This window comes from Clupea harengus, chromosome 2 (assembly GCF_900700415.2).
Source record: "Clupea harengus chromosome 2, Ch_v2.0.2, whole genome shotgun sequence".
In the NCBI taxonomy this organism is placed as follows: Eukaryota; Metazoa; Chordata; class Actinopteri; order Clupeiformes; family Clupeidae; genus Clupea; species Clupea harengus.
Genome location: NC_045153.1, coordinates 25,396,381 through 25,408,193, shown reverse-complemented (window position 1 = coordinate 25,408,193; position 11,813 = coordinate 25,396,381). Strand labels below are relative to the sequence as shown.

The window sequence follows — 11,813 nt, the reverse complement described above, 5'->3', positions numbered from 1 at the left end:
TAAATGGTGGCTCTCTCAAGCATTTAAGAACGTATCAGCAGGTTACATAACGGACTGCAAAAAACAAATAGCTCCTCTGTATTTATGGTGTCAGGGGGGTACTGTGTTTGTTTTGGTCTTTTTTCATTCATCCTCTGATAACCACTGGTGTTTAAGTAGATTAAAATATTAACTTATTGTGACAAAAGAAAAACTGTCTTATAATAATGATAGAATTAGAGTGTCGCTCACTGACTTGTGAGTAAAAAAAATTGGTGGCATAATGGAGACATTACAATATAAGTCTAATAGTCTCTACGACTCCAAACATTACACCATAACTGACAAGATAATTATGTGCGTAATTGCACAGAAAGCACGCTTCTGATTTTCCTATAGAAACAAAGTTTTAATTAACCTGCAATACCTGTGCAAAACCACCTCCAAATACCATATGGTGCCGGAACTTCTAGGAAACTGTCATAATTAAGCAAGAAATATTTTTCCTGTTGCACAAATTGTGCCATACAGCTGGTTCAAATTAAAAAGCCAAGATATTTAATTTAGCCAATTAGACATTATTGCTTCAGTAACTTTTTCATGCAAACTTCACTGCCCAGGATTTAACTCACAAATGAGCCTTTATGATTTTTGAAACGTTGGCATCATCTGTGTTATTGACATTCAGTGAAGTCTTTGTGGGTTGTGGGTTGATCGCAATAATGTTTAATGTTATTTATTCAGAAGAGTTTGTCCATCAGTGACATAAATAGATTTCACTGTGAAGACCACGAAACTTCAACAATTATAATTAAGACCTAAATCTACAAAGCTTCCAGTCCCCTAAGTATATTAACCTTAATACAGTGTTAAAATCCTCACATTTGCAATACATCCAGTGCCTGAGCAAGTATTATGCACATTACAATAGCATTTTCGGGCAAGTGACAGAAATTATGTTGGGGAAAAAATGATGTTCTAAAATCTGCCAGACACACACCTCTAAGTGGTCGGAGATGTGGTGTGGGAAGAGTTAGGTTGTATACTAGAGAACACTACATTGTAAAACAGCCATTATTATACCTCAAGGACGTTTACAAAAAAAAAAAATCATTCTGATCACAATCAAAGCTTTGTTTATTACATATTCTCAAATCAAACAAAAAAAGTTTCAAACATAATCATGAAGACACGGACTGTCATTTGTACCACTCCACAGTTATGAAATTAAATAATGTCTCCCACTTCACTAGCGGAAAGTGAGCGCGCTCTCCGGCTCCAAGGGCTCCTTGGGTCGCATGTGTTTGCGGCAGGCAACAAAGCCCGGGATGAAGCATGCATATGTCCTGGAGGTAGCGGAGGGGGCCTCTGCCAGCCTGGGGGCTTGTGGGGGTGCGGTGAGGTGGGTGAGATGTGTGTGTGAGCGTGTGTGTGTGGGTCGTTTGGGGTGAGGGGGGGGGGGGGGGGGGGGGGGGGGTTGTGGGTGTGAGAGTCTAGTGTCAATTGCATGCGCTGTTCTTAAAGTGTGAATTGAGGTGGCTGTACATGCGGTCTTGGGGTACGCTGGCGTGGCAGAAAGCACAGTTCTCCTGCTGGTGTGGCTCCGCGCAGGCCTGCGACGAGGCTACGGCCCCGGCGTCACTCAGCTCTGGGCTCCAGAGTGGCTGCGGATACACACACACACACACACACACACACACACACACACACACACACACACACACACACACACATAACACACACTTAGCTTTTTTCCAATATGTTCTAAATTTCCTCAAGTTTAGCTATAGTATCATACCTTTGCTGCAATGTGATCTTTAGCAATAGTGGCTAAATATACACAGTTACCTGTTCATTTCAGAAAACATGTAGATCAAACAGTTTGATATACTTTTAGTGGGATTTTTTTTGTTTGTTCTTGATGGGGATTTTTTAATGGGGGTTTTGTCAACAGTAAGTAAGAGTAGGCCTTGCGTTAGTTATGTAAAACCCCCATTCTGTGATGAGAGATTCAAGTTCCCCCTGAAAGAGGATGCTGTGTTTTTTATTAAGTAAGACAAAGGTTGATACTATGATTCTCCAAGGAGAATATGCCAACTTGTTATGCCAACAGCTATGAAAAATTAACATTACAATTCAATAAAAAAAATCTGTAACTATATCTGTAAATACCTGTCTCATCCTAAATAAATGATGAAAGTGTTTTTAAATAGAATTTTGGAGAATACAGGGATACATGCGATCACCCAAAAATCCACCCGTCACCCGTACTGGTGAAGCAGGTGCTCGGTCTGTGAGTCAGAGAGAGAAGAACCCGAATGGCCCCCAACTTTTCCCCTGAGCTCTCTGTCCATCACCACAGAGACACCGGGACCTGGAGACAAGGCCCTGTTAGAGAAACGTTAGCGTGTTCCAGTGACCTGCTACTGCCTAGCCATCTCTGCGCTAGCTCTGCTCGCTGATAGGATTGACGTCGAGACACTACGCTTTGGGAGACTCTGGACTGAAAAAATCAGTAAAATCTCTTTTTGCCTCACAATTTCGGTTTTGTGCATTTCATATACACAATTTGCTTGTCTTATATATGACAATTAACATGGCATGACCATCGTCGCACATAACATAAAAGGTTGTTCCATCGTCGCACATAACGTAAAAGGTTGTTCCATCGTCGCACATAACGTAAAAGGTTGTCACAAATTGGCCAATTACATAGTTGGGCTCAAAAATGTCTTTTTTTGGTCTCCTCAAGTCTTTGACATTTTAATTATTGTAGTACATCAAATAAATATGTTTTCCTAGTCCAAAAAGTGTTTTTATCAACAGACTTAAGTTCCACTGTTTTTAAACAGTGTCGCTCTATTACAAAGGTCTACTAAATCAAGCACAACATAAGCTTAATTTCCACCACAACTAACAAGCTGATTGTAATGTTTAAGTTCAAGCTTACATATCAGTCATTCATCAATCATTCATCATTCATCAAGTTTCAAAGGGCAACCTTCCAGTATTTTAACAGACTGAGGGTGTGTTGTCAGTTGCAAACTGAAAGAATTGAATAGCTAGTATACTTAAAGTGTATGATGTATGAACTAAACCTATCATCACCATCATCATAATGTTGCATTAGTAATTTAAAGCTGACAAAATCTAAATTGGTATTATCCTGGCCATCAAATTGCAACGTTTTTTTCGCTGCATAGATTGGGTAAAAAGGAACATAACACAAGTGTCAATATAAGTGTAAGTAATGCTGACAGAACCAATCCATGTGTATGCTAATGAGATGATAAAGAAATCATATTTGCTGTATCTACATTTTCTTTTTCTGTGCGACACATGACAGCAGCCTGACGCTATACCTCTACTTGACCATGCATGATTTTCTAAAAGTAACTACGTAAAAAATTAGCATTACTTAAAGCCACAATGTGTAGCTTTTGTTTTACCATTTTGTGGAGTTTTATAAAATTACCAAATTTTTTCCCAATGCAATCTTCAAATTGATCTTGAATGTCATGTGAAGGGGAGTTAAATACACCCATCATTCCCATTAGCTGCCCTGCTACTCAGCTCCTCACTGTGAAGTGTTGTGATCCAGGCATTGAAATGTTTTTTTTTTGTTTGTTTGTTTTTAATTGCTTGTAGATCATTACATCTCCAAAATACATTAGTTAGCAAGCTCTTATCAGTGCCAGCTGTGCTGATGTTGGTGTTAGCTAGTTAACTCACTCATTTTAGACAAAAACTCAATATACATATATGGACAGTCATGATCTAAATGAGGATGGGGTGGCATTAAGAGAGGATGGGGTGGTATTAAGAGATATTAAGAGTATAAAGTATAGTATAGTATAGTATAGTATAAGTGGTATTAAGAGATATATTAAGAGTCTTTTTCGCATTTCAATAATAACCCAGACTAGAGTGCAAAGAGTGCAAAGTAGTGGTACAGAGTGCAAAGTAGTGGTGCAGATGAAAAAGCTTTGGGGCATGGTCCTTTTGTCATGTTATAGCAGGTTATAGGACAAAGGCAAAACTTGTTTGATGCCAAAGTTTAAGCAGGTTGTCTCTAGATGTGCATGCTCATCACAAAGTACCCATCTTCACATTCTTGTTCCACAGGACTAGTAAATCTGAACATACTGTCTCCTTCATAATACATTGGTTTCCCGACTATTTGAGTAGCTACAGTTACAATTGCACTATAACTATACTGTGCATTGGGGGGCACTGTGGCGCAAACAGTAGCCCCGACCACATTCGGGCTTGACGCCCATGGAGGACACGGGTTCGAAATCGGTCCAATGTCATTTCTCCTGTCCACTCCCCACCTCTTCTCCCTCTCATTTCCTGTCCCACTCTTCACTGGTCTATCAATTAAAGGCATAAAAGCCCAAAAACAAATCTATACTGAAAAAACTATACTGTGCATTAGAAACCACAATATTGTGGATAAAAACCTTGAAATCCTCAGCTTCCGAAACTGATCACAATCACAGAAGATATGGTTACATATCTAATTTTTGGACCTCTACACCCAACCATTTTCAAGAACATGTCAATACCACTGTACTAGTGTGGTTGTACTGATATATCTCACCACAGTAAAGCGTTTTTCACTTAATCCTGTACAACACACTCCCGTACAACCATTTTATTTGAGATCAGTGCTGTTCGAGGATGAGTTTCTCACCTGCTGAGGCCCGCGTACGCTCTCTAGCGACATTGAGGAAGACACTGAGGGTATGGAGGATGAGGGAGGAGGGGAGGTCGGGTAGGCGAAAGGCACTCCTAGTTCCTTCGAGGGCTCCTCAATAGTGGGGAGCACGCTCACCAGCAAACCAGTCCGGTGCACAGTGGTGGCGGCCAGCTGCATAGGCTTCTCCGGTGCGCTGTTGAGGAAGTCATACTCGCTGTCCGTCCGCGGTGGGAACTTAACGCTTAGCTTGGTGAGCGAGTCCACAGAGTCGCCGTCCTCAGGACTGGCCCCGCGTGAGGCCAGCGAGCTAACGGCCAACGAGCCGGCGGCTAATCCGCTGGTGGCTAATGAGCTGGCGGGCAGCGGCTCGTCCAGGCTGGTTCGTGCCACAGCCGAGGAGGAAGAGGAGGAGGAAGAAGAGAAGGATGCCTCAGCCTGCTCGGCAGTCACATCCGTGCACTGGATGGGCATGGAAAACTGTGTATCTGTCACAGGGGGAGAAAAATTATATCTGTTAGAGAAAGCTCAAGACCCTCAAAGAATGGGGACTAACTATTTTCTTAAGATATCTGACAAAGTCGGTGTAGTATGCTATATTTACTTCAAGGGGTGTAAACCCCAAGCATCCCAATCCCAAAGGTGCTATGATACAACATAAATTCTTCAACAATTCAATATTTCCTGATACCACAGCATAAGTTTGAATCAGATGCAATACTACTGAATCCTATTGTAATACGGCTCCGAATTCTGAAATGTTGTGCTAAATGTATCTGACTACATTATACTGCATTAAGGTGTCCTGGATGTTTTCAAGACTTTTCACGGATGTAGACTCAAATCAAAGGAACACACTGACTAGCACTAACCCTGTGGCCCAAAACTATACAAATCCCCTTTGAACGGTTTTGGAACATATTTTCAAATTTCATCAACCAAGTTATACCATTGCCTTTTGAATCAATGCACCCATCCCAACTGACTACTGAACTCAAAAATGTGTTTATATAATATATTTATATTTTATATATATATATAATTATAATTATAAGTTTTATGAAGAAGTAAGGTGATCCAAACGATCACAGCAAATCATTACAGGTACCACGAATCACACGTCTATACAAATTAGTAAGCTGCAAGAGTAAAAATGAATTGCTTTCACAGCCCACTATAAGGCAAGGAAAACTTTTAAAATCTCTGATTAATGTTTTCTATTTCTTAGCAGTTTAGAAATATGCTAACATAAAAATATAAACCAATAGATCAATAGAAATGTAGGACATGAAAGGCATGTTGAATTGGAATATATACATTAAATTGTCATGTAATTGTGAGGGGCCCGTTGATTGTCACCTTGTGGCAGAGAAGTTAAGATGACCTACTGTATATGTGAAGTTATATTCATGTTTATGTTAAATTATAACAGATCAATGGCTAGTTCTCCAATGAACATTTATAGAAACATACAGAGCGTCAAACTGTAAATTTACACACATGAAAACCAATGGAAGAGCTTGCTTGCTGAGAAGAACAACAAAACAACAACCAGTTGTTCACTGACATTGTCTTTGAACCTGTCACCATGGCCAACTATTCATTTTCACGATGAAGGTTTCAGAATAACTTAGACATTATAAAATACAGTATATCTTATACTGCCCCTTGACCCAGGACTATCACTGCTAACACCGCCACCACAACTCCTACCTCTACTGGTATCAGTGAGCCTGCTGCCATTATTCCAGGCAAATCACTCATATTTACAACTCCAAGCAAATTAAATAATAGCTGAGTAATGACTGATTTTATTGCCCATACTCTAGCTGATAGGTACTTGAAGATGACTGCAAAACGACAATCATATTACGAGAAAGACTATTGCAACAATTAATTATAGTATAACCACAAATACTAAATTTCTTCTTGTGTTTGTCAACATTAATTTCTCCATTACTATTGCTACTGTATTTAACAATGTCATTACTCTCATTGTAATGATCCACTTAACAATCTAGTAGCAGATAACAAAGTCAACAACAGCACGTCATGCCGTGGCTTTGCAAAGCAAGAAATAATGGCTGTTGTTTACACACTTTTATTCAGGGCTTCTCCATTTTCCCAAAATAATTTTACATGTAATTAAGAAAGACCTGTATCCACTAAACTATGTCCTCACAAAACAACCATAAATGTAAGTGATTACTGAACACCTTTGAGTAGACGACATGTCTGTTTTTACTCTGATCAGAGGTCACTTTAGTTGAGTTGAAGAGCTGAGGCCAGAATGATTAATTGCAAACAGGAACGCGCTAAACTACAATACATAATTACTCACTCTTTTGACAACACCGAAATCCAATTCTATATCTTCGCTTTAATCTAATTACATTTGAACAGATCTGCTTTTTTCTTTCAGTCAAAATAACTACCTATGTTCAAAAAAAACCCTAGCACACAGTCCTAAAATGTTACCATTGGCAGAATCCTTCCCTCTGTGTATTCGTTTCAGGTGATCTTTCTGTCGTTTGGAGAGCATTCGTATCAGCTGGAATTTCCCCTGGATTTCCTGAAAGGTTTCGAGGATGTCTTCACTGCAAACACAGTGAATCTCGAGTTAAAATCATGTCAGATTTGATCTTTGTGAGGCGGATTAATATGTTTATGTCTCTGACTTACGCCTTAGAGCTCACTCCAGCAAGATTGTGAAGATGCACCTCAGAACAGTCCCTGATATCATTCCCCTACACAACAATGACAAAACCATATCAAACTTATATGTATATACGCACAAATCAGAGGCTCTGCAGAATACATCTCTTGCCAGTACCTATAATACAAGTAAATATTGTAATGAAAACAGTAACAATTGAGGTGATGTTAGGTGCTCTTGAAGAGCTAACTAAATCTAAAACCAACAACAAATCAGACAACACATCTCCAGCGTCCTCTCAGTTCCACATGATCAGTGCGCATTCAAGAACATACAACTCTAGTGCCATCTATTGGTGAGCAGTTCTTCTCTTTCTACCGACTTAAAAAAAAATGCAGTTAAATGCAGTTAAACTGAACCAATTTCTGGGGAATAACTGACTGACTGAGTGATGATCATTGAGACTCTTTGAAAACAAAGGCAAAAAAAAAGTGCAAAGAAACAGCAGAGACATTTTCACACATCCTTAAGGGAGACTCTGTCAGCTGAGCAGGGTGGCTCAGCAGGGTCTGCCCAGAGGTGTGCCGTTTACGAGAGCTCGGCACAAAAGCTGACACAGTTCAAACAATTATCAGCACTGAGCTCTATTCAGCCTGAGGTCAACAGTCACATGCCAGTTTCAGGGTGACATAAAATGGCGAAAATAATTCATATACAGTCCATTGCTTCTGCAACCCAAAACAACCAATAAACAGTAAACTTCACAGCACAATTTATACTGCTTCTGGAAATGGGACACTGGACTACTTATGTATGGCATTTAGTAATGTAGGGTGTGAAGAATCTAGTCTAGGGGCAAGCTATTTTACATGTCATAAACACGCTCTGTTGTCAAAAATAGAAATGTGTCTGGACTCACCATAATGATGAAGCAATGATGAAAGCATAGTGTTTAACAATGTTTCTGTGCATCTTCATTGCATTTTTAGCTGTATAATATAATTTTTACGGGTATTATACACTCTAACAAATGGAACACAGCATATAAAGCATGAAATTGGCAAAAGAATATGCAGAGTTTAGGAATAGTGGTAAACAAATAAGTAAGTTCTGCAACCCCTCTGACAAAAACTACATATGGCATCTCTAAACTAAAATACACCCCTATGCTGTATGCACAAGGTCCAGTTTGCCCACTAAATAATCCCATGCACTCTGCACTCTCACTGATGCTGATGAAATGCAATTAGAGGAGCAGGGGGTCATTTTCCCATCCAAACCAGCACCGGCGACCATACCAGGAAGTGGTTTGTCCTATGGGAGCGAGAGGATGACTTGCTGAGGCGATGTTCACCAGGTGACAAGGGCTCAGCTTCCTGTTTTCGGTGGCTAGTCTCGTAACATTTTATCTCACCTAAAGGCCAAGAGGACATAGCCATTACATAAATGACCAAAACACATTTATAAAATGCACTTCTCACTTGTGTATTAATTAATATAGTGGAAACTACTGCTGTTACACAAGTGTAAGACCATGTATTAAAATAAATCTATTCCTGTTTTCATATATTAATGAATGTACATACAACAACTGTGACATCATTGCAGGTGCACTATGCACAGCAAAAACATTATTATTTATTTATTTATTTTCCCATTTGTTTTGATTGCTTCACCAACCTGAAGCATGATTTGTTGCTGAAATTAATTCAGCCTGAAGTCTAGAAATCTGTTGATTTTGGTCCTCTATCTGCTGTTGAAGCTTCAGTGTGTATCTCTCATAATACTCAGTCTGCAAAAGTAAGATTTCTGTTATATTTCCTGGTATTATCACAGCTCTGGAGGAATGCTTTACATTTCATGGCTCTACTGGAATGGTCTTTGCGCTACCTTTTGCTTCAGTTGCCTCTTGGCATCGTCTCGCTCGAGGGAGGCTGTGCGATATGCATCAAAGGCTTTGTTGAGCTGGTCAGCAATATTCTTCTCCATACCTCGGACCTCAGAACCATCACTGACAGATCGTTCATGAGCCCTGCACACACACAGAGAAGAAACACGCCACGTTTAGTCAGGCTAGGGACACTCAATCAGTTAACATGAAAATGCTTCACTATTAACTACTTCATATGTATGTGAAAGCCAGCTTTGTTTCAAAATTTTGGCTGTACGTTTAAAAAAAACATGTTTTCCCGTGCTCACAAAAGAACTGTGTTTAGAACAGAACAGTGATTTACAGACTTGAATAAAGTTCATATGTCTGGTTTAAATATTAACTGTCAATCAATTGGTGTGAGGGCTATCGCCTGAATTGTCCTGATAGAAATTCGTTGAACAGATGATTTTATTTTGTATTCAATTATTGGTGGAAAATAAGTTATTTTTAAGTTACTTTTCAACAAACAGTGTTTACCAACTGATCATAAATATTGCATAGGTTTCAATTCACCAAAATACCAAAAAAATCAGCAAAAATAAATATCTAATACCACCAAAAAAATGTTTTCCTTTTTTTAACAGGATCAACATGAGGAAATAAGTCTATTTTGTCTTGGCTTCGTAATGTATACAATATTGCTGTGAGGAGTTGTGAGCTAGATGTAATACAAAGCTTATCACATTTGTTAAAAATACTCTCCTGGTCATCTACAGTATTGGCGGACAGCTAAAGCAAAGGATATCTATCTTGGCGTTGTAATGGTTTTATAATTACTTTACACCTCGTTCAAAAGCGGATATTTCCCAATTCCTCTATCGTCATGCCAGATCATCGCAGAATAAACTGAGTTAAAGGCAGGCACTCTACAGTTATGTCGCTCTAAGTAAGAGTCGATGTTGAATGAATAAGGTCCGAAAGCTATGCAGAAATAGGTGGTATAGAGGAGTTTTAACTGTCAATACTTTAACAATAGTTACCATTCCGTTTTCTATAGGAAGTGAGTTACGTGAGACAAACTGCAGCCAATCTTGGAAGTTAAGACCCCCTTACCCAACTCACGAAATGGTTCAAGAGCGAGAGAAGAGGCGACTAAAGCTGGTAGTAAACTTACCTTCAGCCGAAAAGTTCCGAAAGACCTACATTTGTGAGATGTTTTGAGACAGCCGCCAGCTCGAGTTCTTTTTCACGAAGTAAGAGAGGAAATGATATATTTCATCAAATGAACATTCTACATGTTTTACAATGCGTTGGGAACTTCCCTCGGGGAATCCCCAGCGCCCTTGACTTCCGCGTTTGCTAGTGCCTGACCAATCAACTCTTGAGTAGCTACATCATGTTGGAAGTCTTCTAGCAAGCGGTGGGTCCTACTTTCAGCCTACTTGTCTGGATTGTTAGTCTGGTTACAAATGTCAGGTTCTGTGCACGGTAGGCTACAAATGTCTTCTCCTCAGTGCAAAGCTATGTGCACAGACTGATGGGTTTGCAATGCACAGTGTTTTTTGTTCTTGCCACATAATCTAATTTAGGGTCTATAGACACAGACAAATAGTTGTACAATGACTTGCCTCCATACCCATTTTTAGTAAACAAAGTGACAGTACTATCAGTCATGTTGGAAAAGGCCTAGTGATAAAGGTAGATTACTCTTGTACTATGCTACTAAAGTGCTTTAGATGCATGTATTTAATCTAAGACAACATTTTTCATATGCCAATGGGAACTAATATGGCAGGCCATATTATGATACATTAACAATGTGTTGGTCTACCAGATAATGACAGACAAGCTAAACATTTTTAATGAGAGCAAAATCTTCTAAAGCTGCCAAAGGTTTTCCATCCCATCTGTGTATCAAAGAAACAGAATGTCTAGTTCAGGTAGCAGGTGTCTCCATGACAGATTGTGCGTGTACACTGGGCATCGCCCTGTAACAGGTGCTAGATTATTCCAGACTTTAATAAAAAAAAAAAAAAGGCAAGAAATGTTTAATCAATTCATGTGGGATTTGCGAAGGTCGAAGATAAATTACTACATTTTAATAATGAAAGAGGTGTGTTGAAGGACCTGGTTATGCCAGTCCATGAACTCACAACCTTATGCTAAATGTTTAGAGAATATCGTCCTTACAAAGTCCTATGGTTCAGTCATCAAGAAACGGAAAATTGCAAAATTTGCACAATGCAATGTTTCCTTTAAGAGGAAAAATGTGAATTTTTTTATTTTAAATGTTACCCTCTTAGCATCACAGACTAATCCAATACCATGCATGCATCATCCATGTGATTCAGCTTTGTGTAGCTGTGTGTTCGGTTAACTTTCCACTTCACCGTCCAATGACACATCTACCCGAATCCCAAAGCACTTTCGCTACCAACAGAACGTGTACTGTACTGGGCATTCGGTAGCTTACTGTGTTATTTTTATGCAGCCCTGTGTCGCTGCAAAGGTGTCACACCAGTAACACTATTATTAGTTGCTAAGGCCACGTGACGTTACAGTACTGATGTGTTTCCTACTATGACCACCAGGTGGCAGCTAAGAGT

The 11,813-nt window shown here is 39.4% G+C and overlaps 1 protein-coding gene across 2 annotated transcripts; it reads right to left on the bottom strand.

Annotated features, from left to right (window-relative positions):
• Window positions 1–1,098: 1,098 nt before the first annotated feature.
• tank (TRAF family member-associated NFKB activator) lies at window positions 1,099–10,585 on the bottom strand. 2 transcript variants are annotated; one of them, XM_012836352.3, is made up of 8 exons: window positions 10,382–10,585; window positions 9,225–9,366; window positions 9,015–9,126; window positions 8,633–8,748; window positions 7,361–7,425; window positions 7,157–7,275; window positions 4,676–5,166; window positions 1,099–1,643 (listed from the first exon to the last, which is right to left on the bottom strand). In XM_012836352.3, the coding sequence occupies exons 2-8, from the start codon at window positions 9,321–9,323 to the stop codon at window positions 1,479–1,481; spliced, it is 1,167 nt and encodes a 388-aa protein (XP_012691806.1). In that variant the 5' UTR covers window positions 9,324–9,366; window positions 10,382–10,585; the 3' UTR covers window positions 1,099–1,478. The 2 variants fall into 2 exon arrangements, with proteins under 2 accessions (XP_012691806.1, XP_031414132.1); XM_031558272.2 differs by lacking the exons at window positions 8,633–8,748; window positions 10,382–10,585 and having other exon boundaries at window positions 9,015–9,143; window positions 9,225–9,357.
• Between the last annotated feature and the right edge of the window lie 1,228 nt (window positions 10,586–11,813).